Source organism: Carassius carassius, chromosome 37 (assembly GCF_963082965.1).
Source record: "Carassius carassius chromosome 37, fCarCar2.1, whole genome shotgun sequence".
NCBI classification, from domain to species: domain Eukaryota; kingdom Metazoa; phylum Chordata; class Actinopteri; order Cypriniformes; family Cyprinidae; genus Carassius; species Carassius carassius.
This window is the reverse complement of record NC_081791.1, coordinates 19,190,085-19,205,596: the sequence shown is the minus strand read 5'-3', so window position 1 is coordinate 19,205,596 and position 15,512 is coordinate 19,190,085. Positions and strand designations below refer to the sequence as shown.

General features: G+C 34.5%; 2 protein-coding genes and 1 long non-coding RNA gene across 4 annotated transcripts in view; 1 reads left to right on the top strand and 2 right to left on the bottom strand.

Annotated features, from left to right (window-relative positions):
• LOC132118289 (uncharacterized) overlaps nucleotides 1-8,026 on the bottom strand; it is a 32,816-nt gene extending 24,790 nt beyond the window's left edge. Inside the window, exons 1-3 of one of the 2 annotated variants that reach the window (XR_009425886.1) lie at nucleotides 7,945-8,026; nucleotides 3,128-3,235; nucleotides 2,801-2,928 (exon numbers count right to left, since the gene is read on the bottom strand). This is a non-coding gene — a long non-coding RNA (uncharacterized LOC132118289). Of the gene's footprint in view, nucleotides 1-2,090; nucleotides 2,929-3,127; nucleotides 3,236-7,944 lie in introns of those variants that run through there. The other variant, XR_009425885.1, reaches the window with a different exon arrangement.
• On the top strand, nucleotides 6,189-8,913 carry tac3a (tachykinin precursor 3a). Its single transcript, XM_059528015.1, has 7 exons — nucleotides 6,189-6,352; nucleotides 6,617-6,732; nucleotides 6,818-6,917; nucleotides 6,997-7,026; nucleotides 7,110-7,163; nucleotides 7,962-8,040; nucleotides 8,249-8,913. The coding sequence occupies exons 2-7, from the start codon at nucleotides 6,631-6,633 to the stop codon at nucleotides 8,265-8,267; spliced, it is 384 nt and encodes a 127-aa protein (XP_059383998.1). The 5' UTR covers nucleotides 6,189-6,352; nucleotides 6,617-6,630; the 3' UTR covers nucleotides 8,268-8,913.
• On the bottom strand, nucleotides 8,594-13,923 carry c1galt1la (core 1 synthase, glycoprotein-N-acetylgalactosamine 3-beta-galactosyltransferase 1, like a). Its single transcript, XM_059528014.1, has 4 exons — nucleotides 13,630-13,923; nucleotides 12,337-12,601; nucleotides 11,168-11,832; nucleotides 8,594-9,740 (listed from the first exon to the last, which is right to left on the bottom strand). The coding sequence occupies exons 2-4, from the start codon at nucleotides 12,557-12,559 to the stop codon at nucleotides 9,411-9,413; spliced, it is 1,218 nt and encodes a 405-aa protein (XP_059383997.1). The 5' UTR covers nucleotides 12,560-12,601; nucleotides 13,630-13,923; the 3' UTR covers nucleotides 8,594-9,410.
• Between the last annotated feature and the right edge of the window lie 1,589 nt (nucleotides 13,924-15,512).

Here is a 15,512-nt window from a genome sequence, read left to right as displayed (position 1 = left end):
ACAGACAGGGGTTTCGTGGCCTCTGCCAACACAGCAGAGGCGAGGAATAACAGCCTCCTGCCTTCGTAATTTGTTACTTTATAGATGTGATCTGCACATATACGTGGAGGTCAAAATGCTGCTTTATTTGCAACAGGCATTTCATGAATATTATTTATGGTTGCTGTTGATTCATGCACTTACATAAAATGTTCTTAAATAGATTTAGCTCAAGTGTCTTGGGGATAATCAAGATATTTTTGGGCAAATGTGAGACGAGCCTTTGTGTTCTTTTTGGTCAGCAGTGGCTTTTGCCTTGGAACTTTCCAATGGATGTTGTTTTTGCCAAGTCTCTATCTTATTGTTGAATCATGAACACCATAGGACCTCCTGGATGAGTCGTTGTTGTGCTCTTGGAGTAATTTTGGTAGGCCGGTCACTCCTGGGAAGGTTCACCACTGTTCCAAGTTTTCTCTATCTACTGACTGTGGTTTGCTGAAGTCCCAAAGCCTTAGAAATTGCTTTATAACCCTTTTCAGATTGATAGATATCAACTATTTTATTTTTTATCTGTTTTTGAACTGCTTTAGATCATGGCATGATGTGTTGCCCATTAACCATGCTTCACTTTATCAGACAGGTTGTATTTAAGTGATTTTCTTGATTCAACAGGTCTGGCAGTAACCAGGCCGGGTTGTGGCTAGTGAAATTTAACTCCGCTTTCTAAAATAATGTGATTAATCACAATTCTTTCATGATTTAATGGAAAAATTAAAGCATTAATATAGGGATCCGAGGGATCTTACACCGGGACAGTGTTTTCATGATTAATGCAAAAAAAAAAAAAAAAAAAATTTAAAAGGAAGGGGGCAAAGACCTTTTCACAGCACTATACACACACACACACACACACATATATATATATATATATATAAATGGCCGTGACGCATTCCCTCTCTGGACCTGTGAGGACACCACTGTGTTAACACTGGAAATGTATGAGAGCCATGCTTGGCATTTAACAGCAGTTGGCACGGCAGCATTAACTTCAGGTGTGCTTCATCATATGCCAGTTAGTTATCACGTCTGCCTCCCTTACACCCGCTCTAGTCAGGAGCCTGGCTGCAGGGAGCCAGCCAATTGATGAAACACGAGTGGCAAAGACGCAAGGGGAAGTTTCTTACATATAGCTCGTGGCGTCATCTGCATCAAGAGTTTTTCAAACTTTTTAATTGAAGGACCCCTACTTATGATAATTATGATGATGAAAAATTTGGGACCCTATATAAAAGGCAGTAATAATAATATGTTTAGATAACACTTTAGTTTAGGGTGCAATTTCCACTATCAACTAGTTATTAGCATGCATATTACCAGCATATTGGCTTTACAGTATATTAGTTCTTATAAAGCACATATTCATGCTTTATTTGCATGGCCATATTTTAGATCCCTTAACCCTGCCTCATACATTACTTACAATTAATAATCAGCTAATTAGGAGTTACTTGAGGCAAAGTTACCAGTTAGTGTATAGTGAATATTGGGCCTTAAAATAAAGTGTGACCTAGTTTATTTAAATATATATAGGGATATTTTAAAAGCAGCAATATTAAATTAAAATGTAAATTATTGGATTATACATTTTTATGCTTTTTCCCCAAAATTAAATTATCGGCATAAATGATGTCATTTGTACTGACGTAAATCTATACACAAAAATGCAATGTTTTTTTTTTCTACTGTTGACATATTGTCAATACAATAATAATCACAACCGATCTCATGATTTCTGACCAGTCATAAAAAACAGAATATCAAATTTTATGAAAGTGTTAAAATAATCAATATTAAACATATTTCATGTATCTTTGTACCAGAATGTAAACGTTAAGTTAGGTGAAAACACTAACGGTCTAAATATACTAACACTAAAATACATTGTAAAAATAAAAATCCTTTACCCATACCTATACAGTGTCATACACATTACACTAGAACTTAAAATTGAATTATTTTATCATATGTATATTTGAAATGGAACAGATTTATCCCCAGTGTAATATACTTTTCTGGAATAAATCTAACCATCATTTTTCATATTTGCTCAATAGTGACTGCTTGTGATCAGTCACCCTTCCAGTCTCCATTTAATGCTATGGATCTTTTAAGCTGTGTTTGTCTTGGTCTGTAGAGAGCCATTGCCAACACCCTGCTGTTCCTGAGCATAGCTGAGACCAGTAATCTGACTTGTCAGTCACTGTTCCATCATGTGTCAAATCTCATTTACTTCCCTTTCTATGCACAAAAAACACAACATCATGAACATAATTTCTCAAGAAAACCCCTGGAATTTATCCAAAACCCACCAAACAAGAAGACCAGAACTTTCGAAAAATCATAAACAACCCTGAGAAAGATGTTTCTATGTGCAGTGAAGTGAATAAACTCTGATTTCTACCGTAAACATCGCTCACTGTGAGCCGTTACTAAGAATTAAAACAAACAACTCATACAAAAAGTGTGAGAAGCTCATGACATTAGCAAGTAAGATAAGATGATTTTCAAACACCAGCTGCCACAAATAAAGTAACCGCTCCATTTCACATTAAGCAAAAAATGCTGTTCTATCTCATAGGAAATCAATAGAGACATGAACATCGGGACTGATTTTGGTTGCACCAATTCCTGATTTCTCATGTGCATCCTTTAGTAAATATATACTTTAGATGACAAACTGAGATAATTGCAGTAAAATTTTCCTTGGCAGCAATACATAGCTCCCTTCCACATTTTGAGTGCGCTAAATGATATCAAATACTGTCATGAATTTACCACTATGGCATCCTCTTCCTGTCGCCATCCTCTCAGCGGCAGGGACCCTCTAACCTAGCATGCGCCAAATAAACAGCCCTATGGTGTTCTCATTGATACTCCCAGGATGTGGCTCTGTGATTAAGGGAAAGAAGAATTCATTAATAATGGAAGAATGCAATTAATTACTTTTTCTTCCCCTACTGCTGTCAGATGTGTCTCCCATCCATCCCCATATCCTTAATCTGACCTGCTGTCTGATCCATGCAGAGCAGGAAGAGACATATATGGGTTGGGACTCATTACTAAAACATCTTAATGCTAATCCGCTAACCTTTGGGAAATCCAGCCATTTGGAACTCTGACCTGCACTTTTTTTGTAGATGACATGTCCCCGCAAGTCATAGCTCGGTCTGCATAGAACATCGGCAGTGACTGTCTCCTGTGGATCAACATGTTCAGTGATGAAGTCCAAACATATGCATCAAAAACATTATGAAACAGACATGGTTTGCATAGTAGAGGTACAGCATATTTGCCAACATCCCTTGCAGTGAAAAATAATTGGCATGCGGGTAGAGTACTGGCTCTATTGTTTGTCGGAATGCTTTATAAGCCTTATGCGAGCACAAACAGAAATTGCCATCACAGGTTTTAACAAATACAGAATTTAAAAATTTGGACTGTAAACATTATCAGTCATATTTACAACATTATTCCCAATATATTTATGCCTGCTTTCTCCGTAGGGCTCCCAATCAACAGCTGCTCTTGACTATCATTTATAACATTTATAACCCTCTATTTGCAAAGTAATTTGCTTCCAGATATTTATCCTCCCCTATCAGCACTAGAAAAATATTATGCATTTCCATGTCTCATTTAAAACAGAATGTAAAGTGGCAGAGAGCAAGGGTCTTTGGACATTTTTTAAAGATACAAAATTATTAATTTAGTCTTTAATGTCATAACCATTTGCGCTAACATTCTTAGGCCAGTAATTTAGCACTACACTTTTGGAAAAACTGTTATGTACAACAACAACAACAAAAAAGAAAACAAAAAAAAAACAGTTATTTAAATATTTAGAAGACACTTTTATCTGAATGAGGAACGCAACGAGCCATTCATCTCAAGGAGACAACAGAAAAAGGGTTAGCAATACTAAGTTTTAAATATAGTGTAGGGATGGGACGGTATGAAAATTTAATATCACGATTATAGTGACTAAAATTATCACGATTATCAATATTATCACGGTTTTGTTGAAACGAGATGAAAGTGTTCAAAAATAGTTGATGCTCACACTGAAAACATTTCAGCAAGTTTTATATTTAATAATCAACAAACAACTAATAAAACAAGCAACTCTATGCACTTAATTTAAAGAAAGATTAAATTCTGTGGCATTTCCTTCCTTACAATGAAAAGTGTAGAAGCATAGAAAAGCATAGAAAAGTCACTGACTTTCGCCATTCCTTCTCGAAAAAAACAAAAAAAAACATTGTGCGCTGCGCTTGCGTCAGACTGTTGCTGGCTGGACATGATTTAATAGTGAGTTATTAAAACCGCGATAATCAAACACGGTTTTAATGATAATTCATTTTTAAACGATATTACTAACCTTCAGCACATTTTATCACGGTTATCAATAAAACCGGTTATCGTCCCATCCCTAATATAGTGCATAAAAATACAAGCTAGAATGCAGTGAAGTGCTTATGGAAGAGATAAGTTACATTTTACAGTAACATAGAAAACATGTTCTACTTGTGTAAATTACCTTAACCTGAGGAAAATATGTACAGTAGCAACTGCCCTAAAGTGAACTAAAATGTGTTTGAAATGCATTAAATTCATGCTAAGTATACTACAAATACATTTATATATTTATATAAATACTCAGCGAATTGTGCTATTGGTATACAAAACTGGTGCACTTAAAATGTGATAAATTGGAATAACAAATTTTTTAATTAATGCACTTTAATTGTGCAAAAGTAGTGTAAGTATAGATTTACTGAAGTATATTTGATTGTGCTAAAGTGGAACTATTCTAAGTTTGTTTGTTTGTGTTTAACACCATGCCAACTTCTGTGGCTATTATCATGGCAAGAAGAATCTATAACAAATTATTTTATGTTTTAAAATGTATTTTCACTAAAAACTCTAAAACTGTATCTGGCTAACTCTGTTAAAAATGGAGTTGACTGAATAAAAAAAGTTTTTGCATTGTGTACTCCAAGTAGTACTCCAACTAAAGTTTTATTATATTTTTATATCAGTAAGTCTTGAGTGATAGGTCTGCGAATATGATAACAGATTTAATCTATACTTAGTATGAAATAAATGCATTTTAATTATAATAATTTTTAATAGGGTGGAATTAGAGTAACAGTAAGAGAAATCAACTGTAGTTTAAAAAAAATACATGTAAACTTTACTTTCTTAAGTTTAAAATGTGTTATATGAATAAAATTATGTAATTGCTATACAACAAACAAGAAATTTTGAGTCAATTTAGAGTTAAATGGTGCACAGCCTTGATAAACACATTCTTCACACTCAACAGGACAGCATTAAAGTTTTTATATAGATAACATCAGAGACAATGATGATAAAAATAATCAAGTCAACAAAAATGAAAAAAAAAAAATGTAATGATGCTGACGATTGTGTCTGAGTCTCACAGGCTTTATTATGTTGATGTAAAAGTGGGTTAGTACTGCCTGGGCTGTTGCTATCATAGGCTTCTGTTAATGAACTGATCAAATCTGTTCTTTAACAGAAATTTCAAAGCACAGCTGCCCTTTGCATGCTGCACACTGAGTGTGGGCGGCAACTAATGGATGTTCCTACTAATCAACTCTGCATGTCGCCAGGCCAGTTAGATGCCCCCTCAAGATGTCCATAGAGTCTGCGAGACACCGTTCTCATCATCCACCTCTCCATCTGTGTAATTGCTTCCTTGAGAGATTACATTCCCGCCAGTGGACGCACCAATTAGGCAGTCAGGAGGAAAATACGACAATAAGGCCCTACTTAGCAGAGAAAAGTAGCATTCGAATAGATATCAGCATAATCTTAATGAGTCAACAAACATTACATGTAGACATACTCTCACGCAAATGTTCTAAGTTTGACCCACAGATGCGGGAGACCCAGATTCATTCAAACCTGGTACTCTGTAACCTTGAAAAATCTGTCAAAGTTACATGTATGGGATTAAAGTTGCAAGACTTCAAATCTGAGTAATTGATGACAAGGGTTTAACAAAAGAGGCTATGGTTCTTGTCCTTTTAAGGAATGCCTGACGCCTCTGATGTCAGGATCTCAATTGCACGGTCATTGCTGATGCAGACTACAAACCCTTAAACCACACCTACACTGCGACATCTGATTGGACTTACGCACATGTTGCTATCATTTAACAATCAGGGAAGAGTGAATCCCTGTCTCTGTGTCTCTTGTCTGAACTGAAATCCATCACAAAAGGATTTAACTCCTCGACCACAAACTGTACCTCAGCTGTTTCCACATAGCAGTATCCTCAGCTCAGGTGAGTCCAATACTTGAAAAATGTAAATCAAATTACAATTTTACAGTATCGTTTAAGTTTTTTTTTTTCATTTAATTCTTTGAAACAATCTTTTATTTTTTCATCCTGATGGTTTAGTTGTAATTTGTACTGAATTTATATAAATGAATACTGCAATATTTTAACTTTGTGTTAATTTATGGATAAAATGTAACAGTGAAGTAAACAAACGGTTGCTTTGAAATGTTGTCAGTTGTTTTAGTATTTGACATATTTTCTCCTCAGACCTGTCAGTAAAGATGTATCGTGGGCTAGTGTTACTGTTCTTGGTTTTGGTGCTGGAAACCCGATGGAGTGAGTCGAGCTGTCAGCAGTCAGAGTCTCAAAGAGCAGTTTCAGGCGTAAGTGACAGATTATTATCTTCTAAAAGGTATACATATATTGTTTTGCATGAACTGTATAATAAAAACTTAATTTCATGCACAGGAGAGTCCGAGTTTTCGGCGGTCGCCTCATAACTTGCTGAAGAGGTATAATGACATAGATTATGACAGTTTCGTCGGACTAATGGGGCGCAGGAACGCCGGTGAGTGAACAGATATATTTGCTGCTGTGATAATTTTGTATCGGATTTACATAATTTTTTTCTACTCTTTTTTTTCCAGACACAGAAGATATACCACCTCAGCGTAAAAGTAAGGCATTTGGGTACTTTTTGTGCATTCAGAAATCCTCTGTTTAAAAATGATCTAAGAAAATTTCATACGTTTTCTTTTAGGGGAAATGCACGATATCTTTGTTGGACTCATGGGGCGACGGAACGCTGACCCTGGTAAACACGTTTTCTCTTCAATTCTGTGATGTTTGTGAAAGAAATAATGTTACCTTTAGATGACCGTTATCTTGATATAATTTTACCCTTACATGAAATATTTTTGTGTGTTTACACGCTGTATTTACGAAACGTCTGAATATATATATATATATATATAATTTTATTTTATTTTAAGTTGTCCGAGTTGTCCTCGCGTGGTGCACGAAATAAACAAACCTAAAGCACGAACAGTAGTTCGATTTACGAACAAATGACTCTTATGATTCGGTTCTTTTTAGGGAATCAAAAACATGCAGCTTGACCAATGCAGTTTGATTCACACAACCGAATGACTCTTAAGAGCCGGTTCTTTTTAGTGAATCAAAATATATACCAGAAGCAGTGTCAATTGGTTTACGAACAAATGACTCTTATGAGTATGTTATTTTAACTAATATTGATCAATAAGACACACGAGTTTCCGATTTAAATCTGATTAATCATTTAATGAATTAACTCACCGAATCTTAAAGCGGTGACTGAATCGAAATCTGCAAATTTTATTACTTTCAAGTCAAGTCCGTCTCGAAATGAAGCATACAGTATGTGCAAATAAGGTTCGTGAAACTTAAACCAGTGTATGACTGGTTGTTCATACGAGACAATAAGTAGTAGCCTAACGTACACATTACCAACGATTTTGTCTTAATTGAACAGTGTGAGCTGAACCTCAAACATGTGTCAAACTTAACAAATATTGTCAGAAGATTGTTCAGTCTATCACGCATCTCAAACATACTGTATTTGTGTCGTCAGACACTGGGCGTCCATGGAGAAAAGAGTATCCAGAAACAGGATCGAGCGGAGGCATCTTCTTCAACAAATGCAAACTGAGGTGAGCAGTTCAGTAGTAAAGCGGCTCTGCCATCTACAGGCTTTCTGAAGCTATTACAACACAGCATTTGTTCCTAAAGCATGTCTGTCTATTGTTACAAAATTTCTGGCTTTCTTGTAAATATATTTATTTATATAAGTATTTATTATAATTATATTTTATTATTATTTTTATTATTATTACTATTATTTTGTTGTTGTTGTTGCAGGTTTCGTCGTGGGTTATAGGCGAATGAATTGTTTCGTGAATCGTCTGCCCCACCCTGTCGGGACAGCTTCTTTTCAAGAAATTTCTTTGGAGCAACAACAAAAAGTCATCATTTATTTTACAGAAGTAATAAAGCAAGAGAAAATATTTATATAAGATTAATCAAATAAACATGATTTCCTATGGTGTGATTTGTTTTATTGTATTGCAAATTATACATTAACCTAGATTAAATGTCTCCACATTTACATATCCACTTACATCCCCTGCATTTCAATATATTTATTAAAAGTAATTTTTGCTGTCTAATGTATAAAACATGATTTTGTAAATAAAAATATCTATCTGATCTCACAATGTTTTATTAGTCAAATGTTTAAAACAACATAAAATAGCGACCCCGCAAAATACTGTACACAGTAATAATTTGCTACATTTGCCAAAACACAGAAGCTTCATGACTAACTGCATATATAATTATGTACATCCATATATTTATTTTAACTTGATATCAACTTAATCATACTAGAAGAAACATGATGTCCCTAATACAAATGACTAATGCTTTAAGTTTGACTTTGAGTGTTAGTGCTTTGGATATCAGTAGATAGTTAAAGCACAGTATGTCTTTAAGGAAACAGTTTAGTAATGTAACAATAATAGACATCATCCCAAAAAATAAGGCCATCTGCACTCTCAAAGTAAAAATAAATAAATATTAAAGAAACCCCAAAGAATAATCAGTGACATGAAACTCAGCTTTTCATTTGGTTTCATTGTTGAAATACAAAGCTGTTGAAGCCCTTCATGTACTTTAGCCAATGTGAATCAGACACATTTTTCACTGCACTCTAACTAGAAGGCAGCAAAATAATTTATTCAAATAGCAGGTACCATATTAACAATCCGTTGAGTGGCAAACACATATTTGATGTGATTTACAGTTGATTTATAACTGGCGCAACCAGTCAAGTTACTTGATCAACAGCAATAATGACAAAAAATTTTCTTTGTAAAAGTTTGAACTTCTGTAACCACTTCACCACTCCATTTGCACAGTACACAGTCTGGATGATTCAAAATGCTACACAAGTTCACAGTTCACATCTGTCATGCGTCATTTTGGATTTACAGTACACAAGAAGAGGCAATCATATTCACAATCATGCAGTGCTTCTGTCGGTTATGTTTCTCCCCTGGTCAGCATTTGTGACTTTGTGACTTGTTGTTCCAGTAGTCTTCACTTTCTCAGCTCTGGGATTCTTGGTGTATGTTGGAAGTGATTTTTCTTTAACACGCTCCTCTAATCTCAGAGCTTCTGTGGTGGGTTTCCCAGTGTGTGAAGCTAAAGACAGTACAGCAGGCACTGGAGGCTGGTAGCGGTGTTGGTAGCCATAAGGCCTGAGACGGTAAGTGTAGTACTCAAGAGTGTACATTAGCACAGGGTCTACATAGTGGAAAGACACAGCTAGGTCAGAGCAGCACTGTGGGCCCTGTAGGAAAAGACAAATATACCGAATATACTGTTATATTAACATATGATTGCAGATTTTATTTGCATTAAAATAAATATTCTGGGTTCATTACAAGTTAAGGTCAATCAACACACTTGTGTCAAAATGCTGATTACCATTAAAATTAATTTTGACATATCTGTGCTTGCTTGCTTTCTTTCTTTTTTTAAAATATGGGTTATATTATGGCACTTTCAATTGAAGTAAATGTGGCCAATCTGTAAACCTTAAAATCCATCCATAGGACAAATATGTGTTAGTTCGTTCATCCATAGGATAAATGTGTGTTAGTATGATTGTAGTGTGGAAAAAAATCACTTGCTAATATAGTTATATTAAAGTTTACAGTGTAATTACTAATGACCAAAAAGAGAACTCTACAGCAAAAAAAGAGAATAGTTTTAACAGAAGACTAAATTAAGTGCTTTACAACATAATAAGCTTTGTATTACTCAATTTTACATTTTAATTTACTTCTATTGTCTGTAACATTGTTTTTTGCTTTTTTTTAAAGGAAAATTTAAGACATTTTTGTCATTTTGTCATTAATTTTCTTAAATTAAGCCTAATTTGTATGTGTAAAAAGGAATCTTTCTGAAAGAAATTACAATTCTGTTCTTAATTATATTTGTTATATATACTTTATAAACACTAAAACAGCATGTTTATTCTTTTCATTGCCACTCTGATGACCACAACAAGACAAAATTGTGTTTATTTTTGGGTTTTGTAATGCTAGACATTAGCGGTCTAGTCACGAATCACATCATTACATACATGAAAGAGAAATTATTGACAAAAGCTGTCTCCATCAAACCTATCCATTGTTGGTTTCGCTTGCAATCCCCTGAAGGAGTTTCTAATTCAGTTTGGCATTTAAAAATGAGACGGCTAAAATTATGAGAGATAATTTCGTTCTCAAAGTATATTTCTCAAAGAATGTTGTTGATTTTTATTCATACCTATAATACTATCCTGAATAGAAAAATTACTTTTGACACTTTAATTGTTTTCTCCTCTCAGGCATATAGTAGTCAAGTTCTTAAAACTTTTCAAAAAACCAGTTTAACTTCTATCATTACTAAAGTAATAACTAATGTGCTTCCTATGTGTCGGAGACAAAAGCTGTGGAATTTAGAGAAATATCACAAAGACCACGAAGGACATAAAATATCTTAAGAAACAGGACAATAAGTGCATATTTTATCCTACACTACCATCCAAAATTTGGGGATAATATTTTAAGTCATCAAGGACAGGTTAATTGCTAAAATTCGACAGTAAATACATTTATATTATTACTTCTATTTTAAATAAATGCTGTTCATCAAAGAATCCAGAAAAAAAAATTCAGCCTTGAGGATCAAAAATAAAAATAATTAAAATATTAAAAGTGTTTGACTTACTTCTACAATTGGGTAGAAGCAGTAGTTCCAGTACCAGAAGGTTTTAGAGAACTTTCCTGTAAGATGGTGTTCAGGAATGAAAGGATGGAAGGTTTCGCGGTGCAGTGTGTCCCTGGAGTCCCCTGCTACCACCCCCATTTTCTCCAGACACTGACCCATCGCTAGATCCTCCACTGAGGTGGTATGAGTGCACACTTTAGTGCTAAAACCCTCCACAAACCTTCTTAGGGCCTCTTTGCTGAGCACATAACCTGCGCCTCCACTCATGTAGCCCTGCTTGGCGTACGGCTTGAATCTCTTTCCAAAGTATATGGGCTGCTCTGCTGTGTAGTTCGACAAGATCCAGCGCAAGTTGTCCACAACGATGAACGTGTCATCGTCGGTTTTGAGGAACCAGTCTGCCTCATCGACATGGTTCTTCAGAGCATAGTGGAAGGCACGAATAGTCTTCCAGTACAGCTGGTCACGGCCTTCTCCTGTGCCGAGACCCACTGTGGGGAAGCTGTGGTCTTCCTCAGAGCTCATGAACAGCACTACGTTACAGTGACGACTCCACGTTGCCTTCACATGCCGAGCCTTTGACTGTAGATTACTAGGCCCTGTCATCACCCAGCACAGGATTCGCACTTTCTTAAACAGCTCATCTGCGATGTGACCATCCTCTCCTGTGTTTTTAAAACAAGTTCTATAGTTATATTGCAGTTTAATACAATCATAACATATTTTGAAGGTGTACTTTAACCTATGTACACTAACCTATTAGGCAATATATATATATATATATATATATATATATATATATATACAAATATATTTATACACAAAACTTATTACAAAAAAAGAGTCAGATTATTGACCCATTGACTTATCCTAACACTCGTTTTAACAGTAACAACCCTGTCAACTGACACTTTCACTCACGTAATAAATTATTCATGACTGACTGCAAATACAATGGCATGAGTAACTAAAAACATTCGTTTTTGCCTATTGCTGCCGATACGCTGCTAAAAATTACTTTCACAAATCACTGTTATCTTCCATTAAAAACTAAATGAAGTGAGTAGAAAGTGAAAGCTTTGCACCATCTATTATGTTCCAGTGCTTTATATCATGTTACACTCATTAATGTATGCAACATAAATTATGCACTAGAGGGTGCTGAGCACCTGGCTGGTGAGGATGTTTGAGGTTGATCAGGACAGATCCTTCCACTTTCCAGGTAAGGTTGGGGGTGTTTTGTTCAGGTCCCAGTGGAGCAGGGTTGCTCTTGCCATCACGCTTCCAGCTGTAGCTCTCCTCAAACCACACCTGTCTCAAAAAGATGTACATGGAGCAGCTGCCCACCAGGAAGCCCAGGAAGAAAGCACATCTTGAATTCCCTGCTTTCATGGTGACAATTCAGGGATCCCGCCAACACTGGTCACTGTGAGGCTAGAAAAATATTGTCTACATTAATTTGAGGCGATTCATTTTCAGCGATTGTTTTAACAGTCTGGATACAAACATCCTGCATTATAAATGTATTCCTTGGCCATATAATAGAAAAACTTGCAAATAAATGTAAATTCTGTGTCCCTCTAGAACAGGGATTTCCAACCTTTTTTTTCAGTTTTAACTTGAACTTGAGATTTTAAGTTAATAGCCTATTAAACTAATTTTGATGCTTATGGCTTTCTGGTGTCAGTTAATGTATATATTTTACAAAATTATTTATTTATGGTTTTTTTTCCCCTTATTTAATTATTAGATTTTTCCTTTAAAAACATACATACTTCTTATATTAGGGTCAGACAATTTATAAATTATAACCTTCTATAACTGAATAGACAAAACATAAACCATATATTCTTTTCAAGATCATTTCGATATACCAATCCCATTTTCTATTTAGAATTAAGCTGCTGCCAGGTTAAATCTGAGAAACAGATTAAAAGCTGGTTACCTTGCATGACTGATAAATCTTGGTTCTTACCCTCATTTCCAAGAATTAGCCACCTGCTCTCCCACACCTCCAGTCATATTGCTGCTGTATGAAACTGTCAATTTTATGAAGTTGACAAGTAACATTCAGGTTGACTGCAGAGTCACTCCGTGCTATGATGGATGAAACACTTCTACAAATATCCTAAACAGCTCTCAGTTATTACTGTTAGGCCTAAACATTTAATTTAACGAAAGTGTTCGAATCTAATGTTTGCTCTCAGGAAATCCAGCAGAGACTCAACAAATCCTATTTAACCCCAGAATAATAGACAGAATACGGCACAGAATTTTAAGTAACGACACATCTTTTAATGAATGGATAAGATAAATAACATGGAGTAATACTGGGTTATATGGTCTACGCAAAAAAATAAAAATAAATAAATAAAATAAATTAATATGTAAAATACACATAGGCTAATGCACGCACTCGTTGAGAGATAAGAGGCGCATCAGAGATCGAGGCCCGTGCTTACCTTGCATTCTTTAACACCCCTCTGCAAACCTCTCATGGTCCCAAGGAACGCTGTGGACTCCGGTCAGTTTCATGCCTTTTATTCCTCTAAATATCCGCGAGCTTACGTGAAAGGAGCGCGTGCGTTTGAGTGTGCGTTGTGACGTCTACACCTAAACAAACGTTGAGGATTGCATTCTTTAGTTAAAGGACATGGTGTAGCATACGCCAGTCTTCCGAATTATTTTCGGAAATTAAAAGGCCTATTGTGTGTGCCATTACCAGACAACAGATCCTCTGTCATCAGTGTGTGTCAGCAGCATCACACACGGATCGCCGTGTCGAGGTGTTTGATTGGAGGAATGGCCGGTTTGTTGTCATGGGAGTCCCCGCCCACTAGGGGCTTTCACTTATTTCAAGGATGGCAAATTTGATATTACAGTCTATGATTATAATATATAATATTTGTCAGTCTACGTTATGTATTTCCGTTTAGTACAATTAATATTGTCCTAAAACTGAATAACAAAAAAGTGCCTGATAACCTTTAGATAGTAGCTACAGACAAAGTGGTGATAAAGACACAACACAACTGCAAATTAAAGTATTCTCAAATAATTTATTTTACACAGTCATATGCAGATTTGTATTCATTTCTTACTTTTAAAAGCTAGTAATGCCAATAGAATAAAATAATAGCATAGATATTATAATTTATTTCTAGTCTTCAGAAAGCAACATCAAACAGCAATGTATATTTAGTTAATATTACTTTATATTTATTGTATGCTATTTTTACACTTTTAATATAAAAATTTCTAAGGGAAAGATATTCCTATTCTATTTTAACTTCATGTGTGAGTGAACTCTAGCATCATTCTATGGCAAGCCGTTATAACATTTAATCTATAAAGTGCAATAGTATCTAATTTAACATTACTAGTACTTATTTTTTACATACTAGTATCTTTTCCATTTAGTACTAGTACTTATACATTAACTACTACTTCTTTTTTTTTTGTTAGGTACTAGCTCTTATTCTTTAGCTACTAGTGTCTTTTGTAAAGTTACTAGTACTTAATCATTAGATACTAGTACTTATTCATTAGATACTAGTACTTATTTATTAGGTACTAGTATTTATTCATTAGATACAAGTACTTATTGACTAAATACTAGTACTTATTTATTAGATACTAGTACTTATTGATTAAATAGTACTTATTTATTAGATACTAGTACTTATTTATTAAATACTAGTACTTAAATGTTATATACTAAGAAAAGCATTTACTGTATAACATATAATCTATAAGCCTAGTTTCTTTTTGCATGTTACTAGTACTTATTTTTTAGATACTAGTATCTTTTTCATTAAATACTAGTACTTATTCATTAACTACTAGTGCTTATTTTTTAGGTACTAGTGCTTATTCTTTAGCTTGTAGTGTCTGTTGTAAAGTTACTTGCACTTATTCATTAGATACTTGTACTTATTCATTAGATACTAGTGCTTATTTATTAGGTACTAGTACTTATTCATTAGATACTAGTACTTATTCATTAGGTACTAGTATTTATTCATTAGATATTGATTAAACACTAGTACTTATTTATTAGATACTAGTATTTATTTTTAAGATACTAGTACTTATTCATTAGATACTAGTACTTAATTCAATAGTGACTAGTAACTTTTAGATTGTTACTAATAACAAATGTAACATTTTTGCTATTAACTTCTATGGGGATCCGTCATTGAGATATCAACTATTCAGTTTTGACTAGTATGTATTCCACTAGTGACTAGTATTTAATTTTTATGTTCTAGTAGTTATTCATTGGGTAATAGTATGTATTTTTTAGATTAGATAGTACTCGTTCATTAGATACAAAGACTCAGAC